Raw genomic sequence first — 18,942 nt, forward strand, 5'->3', positions numbered from 1 at the left:
GGTATAATGTGTACATAATAAACAGTAAAATCCACATGACATGCCACGTGACTAATGACCTACTATTATCGGTAACGTAAATAGGGATGTCAAAAACTTTCATGGGACCACGATTCCATACGGGATTAATTTTTTAAAAAGTTTGGGGGCAGGGGGTGGGAGCGGGAGTGGGATTAAACCCTGTTTTATTTTCGGGACGGGGGTGGGAGTGGGTATTTCCGTCCCTTATTCCTGAGGGGGGCCTATTTGTATAATAATAATAATAATAATTATAATAATAATAATAATAACAATAATAATAATAATTATTATTATTATTATTATTATTATTATTATTATTATATACATTACATTATCAAATTTTAGGGTTTCTTGACTTTCTTCCACTTCACAACATACGACGATAAGATATTAAATTGGTCAGTCGTATTTTTTTTTGTAATGTTGAATTTGTCGTATTTTATATTTGTAATTTTGTTGTATTTGTCGTTTTGTAATGTTGAATTTATACTGTTGGATTTTTAATTTTTTTAGTTGTTAAACAACTAGATTTTAAGCTTTTAAAGTTATGAAAAATAGTTTTTTAGCCCAAAATATAACAAATATTTTTAGCAAAAAAAGTCAATTCTAAGTCTATAAAACATGCAAAAAAAGTCAATTCTAAGTCGGTTCCAACTGACGAATTTGAAAATGTCGCTTTCCCTTTTCCTTTTGCTCGAGCTTTTGTTTTGTCCCTTCCCATAAGAGGAGGAGGAGTACATATTTCTTCGATGTCGTCGTTATTATCATTAAGATTAACGCCTACGTGACCATCCGATGAGACTTGTTGTGAGCTCGAACAAACTCTGATACCACTGTTGGGTTTTGAGCATTCTAACACTCCTAAGTGTACATGCAACCCTAAATACCTTGGCGGATTAGCAATTTCTTTGGCGGATATGAAGATGTTCGACTTTTTTTTGGCGGATTAGCAATTTCTTCATGTGTTGCAAGTTCCCTCCACCTTTGCTTCTTTTGATAACTTCCCACACATGAATAAACTTAAAAGCCTTTAGCATATCATCTTGGAATGTACCATGTGTTTTTTTTTCAACAAACTCGCTTCACTTTCTCCGTTAGCCCATTGCTTTTCAAAGTTTGTGTAAATTTCATTCAAATGTGTGACGCGCTTATTCATAAGATTCCATTTGGATTTCGACGCACTCCTTTACAAAATCATTTTGTGATACGTAACCAAAATTGATCATGATTTTGACCCTTTCCCGTGTCACCATCTTCAGATATGTCGACCCATGCCTTTACTAACTCAACTTCTTCTTCTTGTGTCAATCTTCTCGAATCAGTCTTCCCTTTCTTTTTGTTGTTGTTCTTCGTGTTCGGAATCAGAAACACTTTTGGTTGAAGGTGTGAATGGCGGTTGAGATGGAAATTGGGTTTGAGATGGTTGAGCTTGGGGTTGAGATTGAAAATAGAATTGTTGAGGCATTTGAAATTGTGAATAATAGCTAGGAACACCATCCATTTGGGGTCGGTAAGATGGTGGTGATGACGGATTGGAGCCGAAAAGTGCAAAAAAGTTGTTAATATTTTGGTTTGAATTGTTGGAATACATTTTCAATGAAAAATGTTTGTTGAAAACGTAGAGTGTGGTTAAATTTTGGAAAAATGATTTGTATATATATTAGATTTTAAAAAAAAAAAAAAAATTTGCCAAATAGTCGTTGCCGACCGCTTGGCGACGTTCCCTTCCCACAAACGGTCAAAATTTCAAATCTTTATACCAAGTAGAAAGCCACCGTCGGTATTTCACCTGCGGCAAAAACGACCTCACGGCCCGTTATTCACCGGCGGTAAAATGAGACACGTCGGATACCGCCTGTAATGCCGTTACGATACCATATAGCCTTACAACCATAAAAATATTTTTTACTTTCTTGTAACTTTAAATTCGATTTTTATGTATCATAGGAATTAATGCAAGAAGAACTTTGTAAACAATTCAAATTCCGTCCGTTGGGGAAAAGCCCCAAAACTTCCCTCGTTCCTGGTTCTTGCCATATTAGGGTTTTAGCAACTCGTTTTGCCATAACTATCGAGCTCACACTTCTGCAATTTTCACAATTTAGTTGTAGTTACATAATTAAAGTCCAGTTCTTACAGATTTTACTTCGTCGCTGTCTGATCCTTCTATTTATAGCATGAAGTTGCAAACCCTCAATTCACCATTGCTTGAAAATTTAGAACCAATGTTAAACGAATCAATCTACCACTTTCTAGTTGAGTTTCAGAAAGGCAGAACCGATTTTTCAGAACTCGGTTCCATTTTCTTCCGTTTGACCCAGACGATGACAGACCCACCGCTTGAATTCATCTGGTTTTATTCTGCACTCACATTTCAAACCGCTAAATCATCCAACTTAAGAGATCCACATAATTTTTTGCTGTCTCTTAAGGACTTGTTTCACTCCCTTGTTTCCTTTCGGATTCCCTCTGATAGCAGTTACTTGACGCAGGTGTCTCTTCTCGCCCCAGTTCTATACCAATTAGTTAACTTAAAATTTCTGATTTCTAGCTGTAAGGCCGAGATCGAGGGTTTAGTGGATGCAGTAGTTAGTCACATAATTTTGTGTTGCAATAATGATTTGGTAGAACAAGAGGTTAGGGGTTTTAAATCAAGTGTGAGTTGGGTTAGCCTAGTGCCAATCTGGATCGCTGATCAGGTTAATGAGAATCAAGGTCGCGTAGATGGTCTGCAGTTGTTTTTCCCTCTTTCAACTGAAGATATTCGCCAGGGAATTAATGAGGATAGTGGAACGGCTTACCTTGCTGGGATTGTTATGATCGAGTCCTTTCTGTTGAGGTTGTGTCTAATGTTTGATTCAGAAGCTTCCCGGAAGGAATTGCACAAGGATGTCAAAAGTTACGCTGCTCAGATTATCAAGGGGTTCAAGAAGAATCCAACCTTTTTAGGTGAGATTTTACATGATCCTTTACAAGATTTATGAGAACATATGCACAAACTTGCAAACCACTGTTACCTTACTAATGGGTTCCAAAGTTTTACAAATCATTCCCATGGTAATAGTTTTTTTCATCTTTTCTATCTGCTCTCAGTTATGCTTTTCAAACTGCTATTGGAACCAAATTTGCCTGTAGCCGAGCTATTGGTTAGTTTTTTTTTATACATCAACTTATACAGTCATACTGATACTATACTCTCTAAAAGATAAGTATCCTGACATGTTCTTACAGTCTTCAACAGATGAACTCCTCCTCAAGAAACTGCTTTTTGATGTTGCATTGGATTTGGGGTCTTTTCTCAATTATGATACTTCCTCATGGCTTTCAGATGTTCAGTACAAAGACATAGCCATCCTTTGGTTGTTTCTCACAAACTCTGCATTGCAGTTTGCAAGGTGAGCCATAGTTATTGTATTTGTAGAACAGCAAATACAGTGATCATGTTGTTCCATCATTGCATATAGATATATTTGGAAGATGTACCTTTTTTTGTGTTTTTTGGTTGCAGTGAAAATGGTGACCATGCTGGAGTCGGTTGTTATATGAATGGCTTTTCAGCATCTCAGCTCCCACTACAGATAATTTCATGGGTCACTAGTGGGACAAATATGAAACCAACCACACCTGATATTTCCTCCCCCAAGGACCTTATTGGTACATTACTTTTTATAACTTGCATTCCCACATAAAGACAAGGGCATTCACGTCTTTTGTCCCATTGACATTGGTCTCAATTTCATTCCAATGCACGCGAAACACAATAAAAAGTTAAAAACTAAAAACTAAAAAGTCGTCTGTCTTGTCGTGGTGTCATGTCCTGTAATTTTGTCTCATTGACATTAGTCTCAGTGGCAGTCTGATTCACAAATGCAGGTTGGCTGCTGGTATTGGAAAAGCAAGGGCTTAAAATATGCGATTACAGCATCTCGGGATTACATGAGAAAACTTTAAAGGACAAAAAGTCAATGGGAATCAACAATGGAGTCAAAGATGGAGATAGTATGATTGAGGATCCACCCATACAGATCAATGGGAGAAGAAAACGCGATACCATGGGGTTCGAGTGTGAGGTACAAAAGCAGATTAAGGTCATAAAGTGCTGTCATGAGAATCAGGGCGATGGCGGATTCCGTAGTAAAAATGAAGTCGGAAACGCGGTTTCCGATCAGGAGATGGTGGATATGGTCCGGTGAGGTGACCACGGCATTGGTAGTTGTACAATGTGCTGCTAAAAATGTTTATTAATTCAGAATTTTTAGTTCAAGTAAAATTAATAGGTTCAGTTAGTAGTTCCTGACTTTGTGAGTGTTGAAAAAAAGCAACCCAATTGAATTGGAGCGTTCATATTATATGATATATTGATATTGAAGTTTTGATGGTAGAATGGCTGTTCTTGTGACTACACCAAATAAGTTAAGAGCAATGATGTTATTATTCAACCATGCTTGGATAACATTAATGAAGCAAAAAAAATGGGTACGTTTTTGTTGGGTAAAGTTTTCTATTTTTTTTCAATTAATTGCTGAAATATCTAAGATAGGGTGAACTTTTTTCATCTTGAAAGTGCTTTTCGGTGATTAAGTTAAACGTTATTATTGAGAGAATCATTGTGCATTGTCTAGTTTGCAATTGCATACATGAATATAAAGTAGGAAATCAGATGGCGATACTATTGTGAAGAAGAATCATATTGTATTAATAAAGAAATCATTCTCTTTTAATAAGCTTTATTTTACGAAATATGTTTTTAAATTCAACGTTTAAGGATATATATTCAAATTTATGATTGTAAAGTAACCCAATTACCGACAAATAAATATTTTTAAGGCAACTAGATTCCTTATCGATTGTATATATATATTGATAAAAACCAATAAACTCATAAAAATATATTTTATATAAAATGATCAAATATCAGAAATTGGAGCTATTAAGAGTAAATTGCGGAAAAAGAAATGAAAAAAAATGTCGGTATCTAACTCTGGTTAGATATTAACCATGCTATTTGGTTAATTATTAAATTAGAAGATAGAGAGAGGAGGTGTGGGCCAGTCCCCACTCGTGATCTGTACATAAATACAAGAGCGTCGGTCGCAAAATGGGCTCTTGAGGTTATTTACACTTTCGACCTCATTGTTTTCCTTTTTCATTTTGCTCACTATAGTTTAAATCTACTTTTTTTTAGCCATTATCTCGTTTTTTTGGCAAAATCGATAAAATGATCACTCTGATTTCATATTATACAGTTAGATAATCGAGTAAAATTTTTAAATAATCCTTTACTTATACTATTATTTCATATCAAGCGTTTCATTTTTTTTATAATATTAATCTATTTATATTAACATTACATAACTAATTTGTAGCGAAAGAATAAAAACAAGAACACGGGGAAAATCTTCAAATACATGTGGTATTATGTTAAATTCCTTTCATTTGAGATTGACGAAAGACTACTGACACATGATTGTCCGATAATAAGAACACATGAACATAATGACCTAAAGAAGAAAATGACGTGACCCTTCATGAAGTTTCATCACCCCCTTTTTCATGTTAAGACTCTTCATTATCAAATGAGTACATCTTTTATGTTTTAAAATTCCGGATGCAACAATATGGTAAGTACAATGATTAACTTGATATTCTTGTAACGCTTAACTATTTTAACCTTATTCCCCTCTAAAATATTCTCTATGTTCATGCAACAAACAAAAAATTTAACAAGTTCAATATTTATATTTAAGATTTAAAAAAACTAGTTAAACAAAAACAAATTGATTTTGTGAGTACTCATGAGGTGACTTGTAGAAAAGCTTGGTGTGTAAATATTACTTCATTAATAACCACCCAAACTAAGTTTGAATCTACTGTGTTTGGCAAGCTCGAGTCGAGCCAACTCAATTTGTTTGGCTATTCGATTTTCATCCGAAACTCATATACATTATACATAGAAAGTCTACGGTTCAAACCATGTCACACCAAAATACTGCTAATGTTCTTTGATTTTTCTTCCACGTGGACCTTGAAGCAGGTTGATGTGCGTTCAAATGGTGCAGTTTACCATTTTGTTCTACACTTCACATTATAATTTTAAATAAATTGACCCATTATTCTTAATATTTTTTCGAGTTTTTAGCAAAATTTCATAGTGGTAATCAATTTAAAGTGTTTATTTTTAAAATTGTATGAGTTCTAACCCCCATAAAATTAAGTTTATATGAAAATTAAACTAGAACCTACATATTTTTTTACAATCAAGTCATTTGATATTTTCGATAGAGTAATTCTTTCATATACCCATTAGTTTTGGCATCCCCTCTCTCTATCTCTTTCTTCAAAGATGAACTTCACATATTCATATATACTTTGAAATTTTTGGAACAACATATATTGATATGGAAAGAATACAATTGTGGGCATAACGAAAATATATACAAACTATAGGGGCCAAAATTGCCATTTGGGTATGATACGCATACATACACATAACGAGGCTCGCTCCCTATATATAGATAGAGAGAGAGAAAATCACACACTTCGCTACTCAGATATAGAGAGCCAAAAACGTAGATTCGTATATAAACAAATTGATGCCAATAATGGCGGATTCAAGCGATTCTGTCGCCATTGACATGGACACAAGCTCTCCTGGTGGAAAGGTTAGAAGATACATTTCACCGTTTACATGTATACATCGAGGAATTGCCACATTTATGTATGTGTATTCTGATTTATGGTAGTTTAATTGTTAAGGTTTTTATTTGCTTACTTATCCACCGATTATCATTGAATAATATCCAGCCATGGTTTTCATTGATTGATTGCAAAAAGTGGATACTACATTTCTAGGCATCTGTTCAATCTGTTGGGATTTGATCTCGAAATCAATTAGTTATGACTTATGATCCGTTATTTGTATAGGACGAGTTTTTCCAAAGTGATACAGAATTGTTGCAAATATGATTCATGTCGAATAGCTACTTGAAAGGAACTGGAGATGAGTGGATAATTTAGGTTTAAAACATGGTGGAACAATGGGCTCAAATCTTTTGAATTAAGAAGTAAGACTAATAAATATAGGTGTGAGACGAGTGCCGGATGCATGAATTCTACAAATATTTATCATACAGGGTGCGTATATGTGTATATACAAGTCTATATATATGACTATATCCACAAGAGTAGCAAAATAACTGATCTTATAGTACATATAACGAGTTAATAAAATAAATGCATCTTATAGTTAACCCGTGATATTCTAATTTATGTGTCAATATCACCAAACTATAAAAAGAAAAGAGTTTGTTGCCTTTGTGTTGTCTTATTTTTTTCTTTACAGCTCTACTGGCATGAGGCTTAAGTTTTAGTTGTAATTAATATTTGATATAAGCTGTCTCCTTTTTATACAATGTAATTAGAATTGTGGAGAGGCGTTAAAACTTAAAACTTAATTAATTGTGTTCCCTTCTTGTTAATTACCTTCTGTTCTTAACTCGTCTGTTTATTTACACGATGATTCCCCTTCCCTTTTTTGTAATTGACGACCAGCTGTACAAAAATATTTTGGATTCTTTATCCCTTTTTGTGGGGGTGATATAATTTTTTATTGGGAGGGAGGTACTATCAGAAGCTTTAATTTCACTTCAAACATTTTGCGCTCTTTTTGGTTATTTTATTAGAAAAGGTTCAGTAACTTTTAAGTGTTTGGTAATTGGTATGGTAGGTATTGTCTAATCAAGCAAGATCTAAACAGCTTCTTACTTTATCTGTAAACTTGTTAAATATGAACCAAATCACAGTGTAGATTTTTGGGAAATAAAACATATTGAAGGGAGGATTCTCTTATAAAGAAGCTGGTTTTGAATTCTGTAAGGAATCAAAGAAACATTCTTGTAAACATTGACATGAAGCAGGTAAAAGGGAATGTGTCAGAAAATTTTAGATCAAATGATCATTCTTTATATCAATTTCTTTAAAAAAAAAAATCATCATTGTCTACTCCCATATATTCCCATTCATCTTTATGAGAGCTTTTGTCTATTAAATAGTAATTGTTACCCTTGTGTGAGTGTGCTTAAAAGTTAAATCTACACTCATGGAATCAATTACTTAGTATAAAAAGTAGGATGATCCTTATAAAGTGTTAGAGTGGTAAAATCTTTCCTTTTTGACCAAAATAGTTAGTTGTCTTTATGTAAATTAATAGTTTCCTTAATTAATGCATCCACCACACCAGGAGCACATTGTCGAAACTGCCACTGGATTTATTTCTGTTGCCATCTTGGGGGACCCTGATAAGCCAGCTCTGATTACATATCCTGATTTAGCTTTAAATTGTAAGTGAATTACTTAAATCACTAAAAATGTTTTTTTTTAAAAGAATTTTAGCATTAATTAATAAGAGTATGCGTTATGTTTTTAATTGTGTGCAGATATGTCCTGTTTCCAAGGCTTGTTCCTATGCCCAGAAGCATTTTCTTTACTGCTTCATAATTTCTGCATTTACCACATCAGTCCACCTGGCCATGGCCATGAGGTCAGTAATCCCTAACTTCATCATTTATTGTTTTATACCTTCAACTTACAATTTGATATAGATAAAGTTTTTGCTGTTTTGCAGTTGGGAGCTGCTTCTGCCATGTCATATGATGATGATGATGATCTGGCATTATCTGCTGATGACTTGGCAGACCAGGTGGCTGAGGTTCTTGATTACTTTGGGTAATTATATTTTTATCTATTCCCTTTTGAATAAACTCATGACTGACTGTTGAGTTTGAAAAAGTTGAATAGACGTCTGAATTAATTGTTGTTCCGGCCTCCAGACTTGGTGCAGTTATGTGCTTGGGGGTAACAGCCGGTGCTTATGTACTCACCCTGTTTGCTGTAAGACTCCTACTTAATATTTTATACGATCATTTAATCCATTAATATTTATTTATTTATTTATTTATGTTTCATGGGGAACAGATAAAGTATACACCTCGTGTAGCTGGTCTTATACTTATTTCTCCTCTATGCAAAGCACCTTCTTGGTCAGAATGGTTGTCTAACAAGGTTAGTTTCGTAATATTTTCATTCCAACCCCATGTTGAATGAGTTGAGACAAAAATAAATGGATTCTTTTCCTTTTCAGGTTATGTCGAACGTACTATACTATTATGGAATGTGTGGTCTAGTAAAAGAATTATTGTTGACACGTTATTTCAGCAAGGTACAAAAAAAAAATCTTCTCCGTTTATGTTCATAATTTCATATCATATGCCAATTTCACAAAATAAATGATTCGTTTAACTAACGACAGGAAGTTCGTGAATCGGACATGGTTGATTCATGTAGAAGAGTAAGATTACCATTTCTTCTTCTTTAATTTAACGCGTGTAAAATTAGGTTTAGAAAATTTACACCGCTTTTGTACTACAGTCGCTGGATGAGATGCAGAGTCTCGACGTTTTGCGAATTCTCGAAGCTCTTAACGGGTAAAATACTAAAATTGAAATTGCTTTTCGTAAGGCGTTGTTGTTGCTTGAGTTAATGAAACGTGAAATGAAGTTTTGATTTTGTTATGTTGGTTCAGGCGAGCGGATATTACGGAGGGGCTGAAACGGCTGCAGTGTCGATGTCTGATCTTGGTCGGAGAGAATTCGGCGTTCCATTCGGAGTCTGTTCATATGGCTTCGAAGCTAGATAGACGATTCAGTGCTCTGGTGGAGATCGGAAGATGTGGGTCGGTGGTGACGGAGGAGCAACCGGAGGCGATGTTGATGGCGTTGGAATATTTTTTGATGGGGTATGGATTTTACAGACCAATGGCAATGGAGTTGAATATAAGTCCTAGAAGCCCGTTGAGTCCGACTTCGATCTCGCCGGAGCTTTATAAGCCGGAAAGCATGGGTTTGAAGTTAAAACCGATTAAAACCCGACTTCCTCCCGGGTCAAACTGAAAGGTAATGTTAATACTTAATAGAGAGGGATGTAGATAGGAAATTCAAATTCTAGTACACAGGTAAGTTGATCGGAAGAAAAAAGAATCCGACCAAATCTGCAAAACTACAAAAAATGATTAATACGTGTGGAGTGTGGACGTGTGGTGTGGATACCTCATACCGGGCCCAATCTTAAAGAGATGGGTCTAGACTCTAGGGGTTCAATTTCAATTTTAAAACTTCGATTTATTATATGTTTTAGGTTTTTAATTTCGTATATAGTCTCAATCTTTTAATAATCATATTAATGAAGAACTCCCTCCCCACAAAAAAGAAATTTTTTTTTTTCGAAATAAACCAACAATTCAACAATATTTGTTTCTGAAAATTTGTTGTCTTTGATTTTTCTGTGGATTTTTGGCTTTGGTTTGGGTTTTTTCGATGTAAATCCCTATCATGAAGATGAACGCCATTGAAGAGAGGGTTCGTGAACTTGACTTAACCCATGTAGAAAACCGTGACAAACTTGAAACAAAAACAAATTGAAATCTAAACAAAATTAATCATTGTCATCTTAGGTGGGCATCCATCACAATATCCATAAAATAAACATATTTGTGGCAAGGAGGGGAAGAACAAATCATCTTCATCTTTACGTACTTATATCTACAATTTTTTCGGTCTTTCATTATTTCGTCTTATTCTCATCCAGAAAACTCGGAATTACAAATACGATGATGAACAACAATACTATTATCTCAGTTTGCATTTTTTTTAGAGTGTTACTTGGAATTTTGTGACCCAAATGAATAACCCGTGTAACATATTTAAACTAGATAATATCTAAAATTATGTAATTGAAATTTAGTGAATGCATATTGAAAGTAATTATTTTATTAATACCAGTCATGCAATAATAGTTTCTTACACTAATTTGTTATAGTCACTACTCGCAACGAACATGTGAATAAAACTAAATATCTCAATTTAATGTTACTTTTAACGGTATGATTAACTAATTTAGAAATTACTTATTTAATATATATTTTTTGTAATGTGACATAATGTAATTTATAAGGTTATGTTATTTTTAACTAATATTATTATTTAATGTATGATTTAAAAACCATGTATTTGAAAAATTTTCAATTATTATAAAAAAATAGTTTTGGTTATTTTTAGATAATTCGATATATATATATATATATATATATATATATATATATATATATATATATATATATATATATATATATATATATATATATATATATATTAAACTTAAAAAAAATAGTATTTGAATAATTCTATTTCTATTTGATACTTTAATTTATATTTTGGATTTAATATAATATTTAAATTAATATTTTTAAGTATTTGTATTGATATTTCAAAAAAATATACTATTAATATGACAATATTTGATATTTAATAAATAATAACACAAGTAAATTAATAAAACATAAATTAGAATGAAATATAAAAAGTTTAGAGGGTTTCAAAAGCATATAGTGAAAGAAAAAAAAATATTTTTTATATTATTGTATAGATATAGATATAGATTATGACAAATTTTTAATTTTATAAAATAAATAAACTAAACAAACAAACAAATAAATAAAATAATCAACTAATAATATTAATAATAATAATAAATATTTGATAACTTATGAATTTTAAATTTAATTTTAATTTAAATAAAAAATTATATTAGTCAAATAAGAAAGCTAAGACTAAATTGGTATCTCTTTCTTCCTCTATTTAGTTGGCTCTAGTTTTCCTGTCACCTGAAAAGTAGTTAACTCCTTAGTCCTACGAACCACTTATGCTAACTCCATAAGGTATCATGTGGGACATCTTGAGCAATAGAATCGAGCACAAAAAACTAGTGAATGACCAAGCTTTAACCAACTAACTTAGTCGAGGACCATAAATGTAAGAAACATTGCTAGAGAATGGTCAAAATATAAATATAACGAATGACTCATTTGTAACCATTAGTGGTCAAATTGTGAAAATAAGAAGTTAAGAGGCTAGATGTCAATGTGCATAACTTAAGAAGACTGGTCGTCTCTCCCCTACGCCATTTGAGCTTGAAACCTTGAGAGGGAGAGTATGAGAGTTATGACGATTTTTAGGTGAATAAATGTGAAATTGAAGAGTGTTTGAAGTAGATAAGATATGATTTCACTAAGAAGACATTAGTGTTGAATCTGTACCCCCAAGAATCATTATGGAGTGATATTGCTAATAATATATGATCCTATAGGGTCACATCTTTATCAAGTTGACACATTTTGTATATTTAATATTAATATGATTATTGATAAATAATATCAATTCTTATATTTAATTAAGGAATAATTATTGTTTTGTGAAAATAATAATTATAAAAGAGTATAACTAGTTATTATTTCATATGGTATGAATTAATAAGTCATGCACAACCTTTTGGACTAGTTGAATTCTTTTGTCTTTTACCTAAAGACAAATATTATATTTTATAAACTTTGAGTTTATAAAAATTGAAGAATCTTTCTTATAATTAAATGTATGACCAAAATATTAAAATAAGATGGAGGTTGCTTTTTCAACCTCCATGCTTTGTCTCTCATGCATCTAAATGCTATCATTATTTTAGAGTATTTTAATGGTTATGCCTTACCTTGCATGGACTATATAAGAGATGCATGAGGCTTGCAATTTTTGTTAAGTGAAACATTCTCTTCTTCTTCCTTTCTTCTCACCAAAACCATAAGTAGCAAAGTGTTAATCCTCTTGCTTTTCTTTTGAAGGTCATTCAAGTCCTTGGTGGTTCAAAGTGCTTCTCGTGACAACCCGAAATTTCTATCTTGTACAACCATTCAACTCAATCAAAGTCAGACTTGTTTCTACTATCTTTTAGCATTGTCTAGGGTCTGTTTGAGCGTTCTAAACCTAGTACATCCAAGGAATGAGTTTTAGGAAATATCTGTTGAAGTTCAAAACCGTCAAACAAGCCATAAACTCCACATCACATGAGTTTACGGTCGTAAACTCAAGGTGGCCGTAAACTCATGGCCTTAAGTATGATATTCCTTCATTTTTCCTCATTATTCACCATTTCAAGTCAAGAAACTCGAATTCTCTCTCAAGTATCATAAGGATCTTCATTTTTATCTTCAAAAATGTAAGTGTTTCATCCTTTGTTTAGTTGATACATCTCCTTAACTAGTATCGCCCTTTGATTTCATCCATGAAATTCATCTTTTGGGTTAGATCTTCAAGAACACCAAGAACACACTAGTTCTTTGGGCCGAAATCAACCCTTTTTGCTTCCATATTGTAAGTTTCCTTTTCCTATACTTGCTATCTAGTGGAAGCTCTTGATTTACATCCTTGAAAACAACTAATTCCCATGAACAATGAGAGTTTACGGCCAGGATCATCTCCCTTGGCCGTAAACCCTTGTTAAGGCTACGAGTTTGGCCATAAACTCTTCTTAAGGCTAGGATTAGGTCTAGAACACTTCCTGGTTGCTTAAAAGACCTTAAAAACACCCTTTAGCACAAGACTTCATGATTTTACAACCGTAAACTCATAGGGTCGTAAACACCTTGGGCCGTGAACATCATGGTCCTGAACACTAAGTGTGGCCGTAAACTCCCTTATATGCAATCATATGTGGTTGTAACACTTCAACATAAGTGTTTCCTAGTCCATAAGGTGGTTCCCTATCATGATTAGTTGTTCATACACTAATTATATCCATATATGTATCATTATATGCTTAATAGGATCCATGTGTGCTCAAGTCTTCACTTGACACTTAGCATCCTACAATCTATCTTACATTCGCATCACTCACTACAGGTGAGTTCATACCCCCCTTAACTTATATTTTAAATGATTTTAAATGCTTTTATGGGGGGTAATACAAGTAGAACTATTATAGTTACTATATCAATCATATGTGATTAATAACTATCAAACAAATGGATTTTCTTATACTTCAAACTGTTTTATCAATCAAACTCTTCAAAACATTTCATAAACTGACATCAAGTCATTTATTACCATTCAAATGGTTAAGACTCTTTTATATGTTAAACTTTTATTAAACTCTTTTAAACTTATATTTTGTCAAAATCATGTCTATATAGATATAGTTATATAAGTAAGGTTGAAAGGACTTAGGACTGATAACTCACTTTATTTCATGTTCCTTGTTTGGTTGTGGACTTAGGGTATCCGGTTATTTGTCCGAATGTCGTTTGAATCTTAGTTATATATTATGTATATATGTATAGATATAAAAGTTCTTACATCAGTTCAGCACCTTTGGGTAGCAAAGGTGTACAAACATACTTAGACATTCAAACAACATTACTAGTAAACTATAATAGGTATAGTTTAGGGATTTACTACTCACTACTTCTAGTACAATGAAACATACAAGAGTCAGCTCATTCATGAGTCAATACAAACTTACTATTATGAGAAAAAAGGAAGAACATACTATGATGAGAAACTAAGAGAACATACACTACACTTGTAACGCCTGTGTTTCCGGGCTTGCCATTTTTAGCAATGTAATAGTCTAGGTTAACCTTTGTAACCCATTTTGAAATAAGAGAAGTGTATTATTTGAGTATTATTTGTTTTGTGCTTAATTACTTAATTATGTGGTTTGATTAATTAAGAATAAAAATAAGCGTCAAAATTTAAGTGTAAAATAAACTTGATATCTTTGGTTAATGTTGTAGTAGTTGAAACGAGGTTTCCGAATATATATAGAACGCTCAAATCTGACTTCGTATGAGGAAGTTATTATGATTTATTGAAGTTTCGACTTAGCGGTATGCAGCCCGAAATACTCGATTTGAGATCGAGCGGTTTTTAGTCGAATCGATCTAAACGAGAATCGAAGATCTCGTTGTTGGTATCGAAGCGATGAAAAGTTAGGCGAGAACGGACGTCAAACGAAGAAGTTATGAATTTATAACGAAGTTTTCTGCACCGGCCTATTAAAAATAAATAATAAAAATAAAGTTAAAATTAGCCGACGGAGTCTAAACGAAAGTTGTAGAGCGTAGTCTCACCTTCGCGTGAATTTATAACGAAGTTTTCTGCACCGGCCTATTAAAAATAAATAATAAAAATAAAGTTAAAATTAGCCGACGGAGTCTAAACGAAAGTTGTAGAGCGTAGTCTCACCTTCGCGTGTATATAAAGAACGTCGAAAACGGAGTTCGTATGAAGAAGGTATGAATTTCCGAAGTTTATTAAATAATTTGTATTTAAATTTAATTATAAAACCCGGTATTATCCGAAGGGGGAGTCACCGGGCATATCTGAAGTACGCCCAGCGTACTGCTGTACGCCCCGCGTATAGCGAAGCATGACGACCTTCGCACTCGAGTTCTTCGGATGACGAACGCAATGACGATTTCGGACCAGTACGTCCCGCGTACTCCGAGGCTCCAGCCTCCTATAAATAGGATGCGAGGGCAGTCGGCTCATTTGCTATTTTTCTCTCTTCTCTCTCCCGTTTTGCATCGATTTGCGTGCCAGAAATACCCCAAAGCCCCGGTATTATTCTCGAGCCCCGAAGCAAGTCCCGAGATCCCGAAGATCCCGAGAAGTGCGGTTCCCGAGCCGAAGCTCTGCCCACGAGAAGTTCGATTTTTGTGAAGATCTTCCAGATCTGCGGAGAGATACTACTTCTACAAGCCGTAGTGCTGTCTGATCATCTTCTGATCAAGTGAGTGTATACTACCTTTCATAAACATGATAATAATACAAGTACGGTTTGAGTGTATTAAGTATATTGTTGTTTATATGTGTGAATGTGTATTCACTTTCTTCTATCTCATAGATATGATTTATTCTCTATGAACTACGTGTTATGTGTGTGTGTGCCTCATCTGTTATGTGGAATATGTATTGATTAAAGCATGCTATACAGGTTTTTAAACTATGTATAAAAATGTATATTTTTATCTACTAATATGTTGGGTAGAACATGGGTAGATAGTTGGTGTGTAATAAACAGATGAGAGGCCTCGTTGTTGTTTGATTTAGTCATCTAGCGGAGTTTAGATGACGACCACGAACTTTTCTAGATAGTCTTGTGGAAACATTAGCAGGTTCGCCACCTGTAGGTGTTAATGAACTTGGGTGTTCATTCGCTGTACTCCATCCCCCTCATGGTTGCCTTATTTGACTTATATTGCTGAGGAACCCCCGAAGCATGTGTTTTCGCCCCGATGAAATATTCTTAGACTAGGTCCCTTGTGTTAGTTATTTTAGGGACATAAAGTGGGGAATGGGTAATTGGGTTATTGTTGGTTGGTGGAATTAAATATAATTATTTATTGTGGGTTGAAAACCCTATATGCTCACCAGACTCCCAAGCCTGACTCACTCAGTTTTATTTGTATTACAGGAAGTGGCGCGAGGGCATAATATGGACGAACTATCAAGTTGTTTTGTTTACAAGTCTGTATATGTATATATTTGTTGAATGACTTGTAATGTTATCGTTTATGCTTATTGGTCTGTATCGGACAATGACACCCCAAGTTTTGATTATATAATGAAAATACATTTCTTTTATGAAATGCTTTGGTAAACATTGTTTTATCATGTTTTGTTTTTGGGAACAAATTCCGCAACTCTTTCAAATCAAAAGGATTTACTCTGAAATTATTTTAAAAGCATAAATGAAAATCGGTCTTTTCTGGCCGAGATTTTGGGGATGTCACAACACTATTCAAAGAGAACATACTATACACTAGAACAGAGAGAACATACAATACACTAGAACATACTATACAAACACTATAATATTATAACATTAATGTGAGCCACTACTTCATGGCATGACAATCTACTGTTGTGTCACGTTTTGTAACCAAAGTATCCTGGAGGGAGAGTATGAATTTGTGTATAGATCTATACGGGACTGACCATCCTACACCTTGCTGCTAGCTACAGTGGGACCTGCAGGTCTGCGAGTGACGAATGTCATACCATTTGGACGTCTTCGAGCGTCGTATTTTACTAGTCGACCAAGTATGGTTACAATCATATCACATTTTACCTTAATTAACAAACTGGTTTAAGGTAGTTAGTACATTGGTAGTTACTTACAAACAATACTACTGTACATCGTTATTTTCCCATTGCATTCACATTGTGATATTCTCACATAAACGGTAATGTAAACTATATTTTGGTAATGATAGTCATAATTGGGAAAGATACACACTTTTACAAACGAACAACATTTAGAACATTCGGGCCTTGGTAGAAAGAAGGCTACTTTTTAGTAGAAAATATAGGATTTTCTAGGAAATACAAACATTTACTACAAACACTTACAAACATTTACATCAAACATTTTCATACAAACAAAGACACTAAAATACTTATGAAGTCACCAGCTTTAATGTCGATCTACTCTTTCAAAATAACTTGTATTCTCAGGTCACCAGTAGACAGGTACCGATAACCAGGTTTTTGAGAAGACGAAGCTTTCAAGACTCGTCTTTATTTTGATTATTAATTTTTGGTATCTTATAAACTATACACAAAACACACTTTTAATGCAATGGATGATGTTGTTGCTTGTTTACTATTATGCATTGCTTTGATACTGCACATGACGTCCTCCGTCCCAGAACGTTTCCGCCATTCAGGTTTTGGGGTGTGACACTTCTCCTTTAGTGCTTATTTAAGTTAAGAACTTAAAGGTTTAAGAAGTACTTTATACCAGAATGAACTAGCATTCCAAGTGCCTTAATCTTGATGGTGGATACTTGTAGAGAAGATCATGCTCTTTGATTTTTCTATCTTCATCAACACCCCAAAACCAAGTGGGTTCAAAGGCTTCAAAGGTTATCTCTAAAACATCATATGGTCGTTTTAATATCATTCTAACCTCTATAAATGGATCCTAGTTGGTTTGGTTTTGTTGTGAATTAAAAATAAACTTGTTATTTTTAAAGACTTTCGTTGCCAGTTTTAGGAAAAACAAACTTATATTTCGTATCAAAACCCATCAGTGGTATCAGAGTCATCTTTTATATGTTAGAATGATTTTTTTATATTTGATAATCTTTGGTTTTTGGAAAACAAACATGGATTTTTTTGTTAAGAAAAATCCATATTTGTCTTCTTTGGCAACTTATTGGTTAAAATTTTTTATTTTTATATATAACAATTTTTCATGCATTTTGGTTATATAAACGTTGCCTTAGAAAAAACAAAGAGTTGTTTGTTATAATATTTGATATGTTTTTGTGTATAAACAAGCCACTTGGACCTTTGTGTTGTGTTTGGTTGACATTTATTTATTCATAAGATATAATAGATAAATAGGTAACTTTTTATTTGTTGATTTGTTGTAATAACTAGTTGTATTTCTTTTTAAATGTAACAATACGAAGAAATGACCTCCTTGAAGATGACTTAACCATTTAAGAGCATATCCCAACCATAAGCTTCTACTTTTGGTTTTGGGCTTAATTATAGTCTTAATGGTTTAAGTGTTGCAACTTTCACAATATGAAGATTTGAATTTCTTTTGCAAACAAGAGTTGACTTGGCAAGTGGGAGCTTGAAGACTTTTTGAAGTGTCCCTTAAGTCCTTTAGGAAAGACTTAATAATTTTTGTGATGGCTCGCAAAAATTATTATTAAACATGACTTGGTTTATACGCATTATAATGTATGCTTGTGATATTTATTTTATGTTAAATGTATGTTATGTTTTATGTATGAAAATGGTTTTTACATGTCAAATAATATTTTTTTCATAAGATAATATCACTTGGAGTTTGAGTAAAAAATATTTAAAAGATAACATAAGATGTTTATAAATGGATATTTATAAAAACGTTTTACCAGTTACCGATTACCCGTTTACCGGTTAAAACTCAATTTTTGGTTGAAAATAGTTTTATTGTAAAACTTATAGATACCCAACTTTAAAATATTTTAAATGTTTT

General features: G+C 33.3%; 2 protein-coding genes and 1 long non-coding RNA gene across 3 annotated transcripts; all 3 read left to right on the forward strand.

Annotated features, from left to right (window-relative positions):
* The first annotated feature begins 1,941 nt into the window (after positions 1–1,941).
* On the forward strand, positions 1,942–4,405 carry LOC111917247 (uncharacterized). The gene is made up of 5 exons (XM_023912921.3): positions 1,942–2,970; positions 3,115–3,167; positions 3,253–3,416; positions 3,530–3,675; positions 3,895–4,405. Exons 1-5 carry the CDS (start codon positions 2,199–2,201, stop codon positions 4,212–4,214), a joined length of 1,455 nt encoding a protein of 484 aa, XP_023768689.1. The 5' UTR covers positions 1,942–2,198; the 3' UTR covers positions 4,215–4,405.
* A 2,146-nt stretch (positions 4,406–6,551) lies between these two features.
* On the forward strand, positions 6,552–10,204 carry LOC111917246 (protein NDL2). The gene is made up of 10 exons (XM_023912920.2): positions 6,552–6,683; positions 8,261–8,360; positions 8,457–8,560; positions 8,645–8,745; positions 8,850–8,910; positions 8,995–9,081; positions 9,161–9,238; positions 9,329–9,367; positions 9,448–9,503; positions 9,602–10,204. The coding sequence occupies exons 1-10, from the start codon at positions 6,615–6,617 to the stop codon at positions 9,966–9,968; spliced, it is 1,062 nt and encodes a 353-aa protein (XP_023768688.1). The 5' UTR covers positions 6,552–6,614; the 3' UTR covers positions 9,969–10,204.
* Positions 10,205–12,487: 2,283 nt separating this feature from the next.
* LOC128132588 (uncharacterized) lies at positions 12,488–16,564 on the forward strand. The gene is made up of 2 exons (XR_008230708.1): positions 12,488–15,693; positions 16,378–16,564. It is a non-coding gene; the product is annotated as an uncharacterized LOC128132588 (long non-coding RNA).
* Positions 16,565–18,942: the final 2,378 nt, after the last annotated feature.

This window comes from Lactuca sativa, chromosome 3, assembly GCF_002870075.4.
Source record: "Lactuca sativa cultivar Salinas chromosome 3, Lsat_Salinas_v11, whole genome shotgun sequence".
Lineage (NCBI taxonomy): Eukaryota > Viridiplantae > Streptophyta > Magnoliopsida > Asterales > Asteraceae > Lactuca > Lactuca sativa.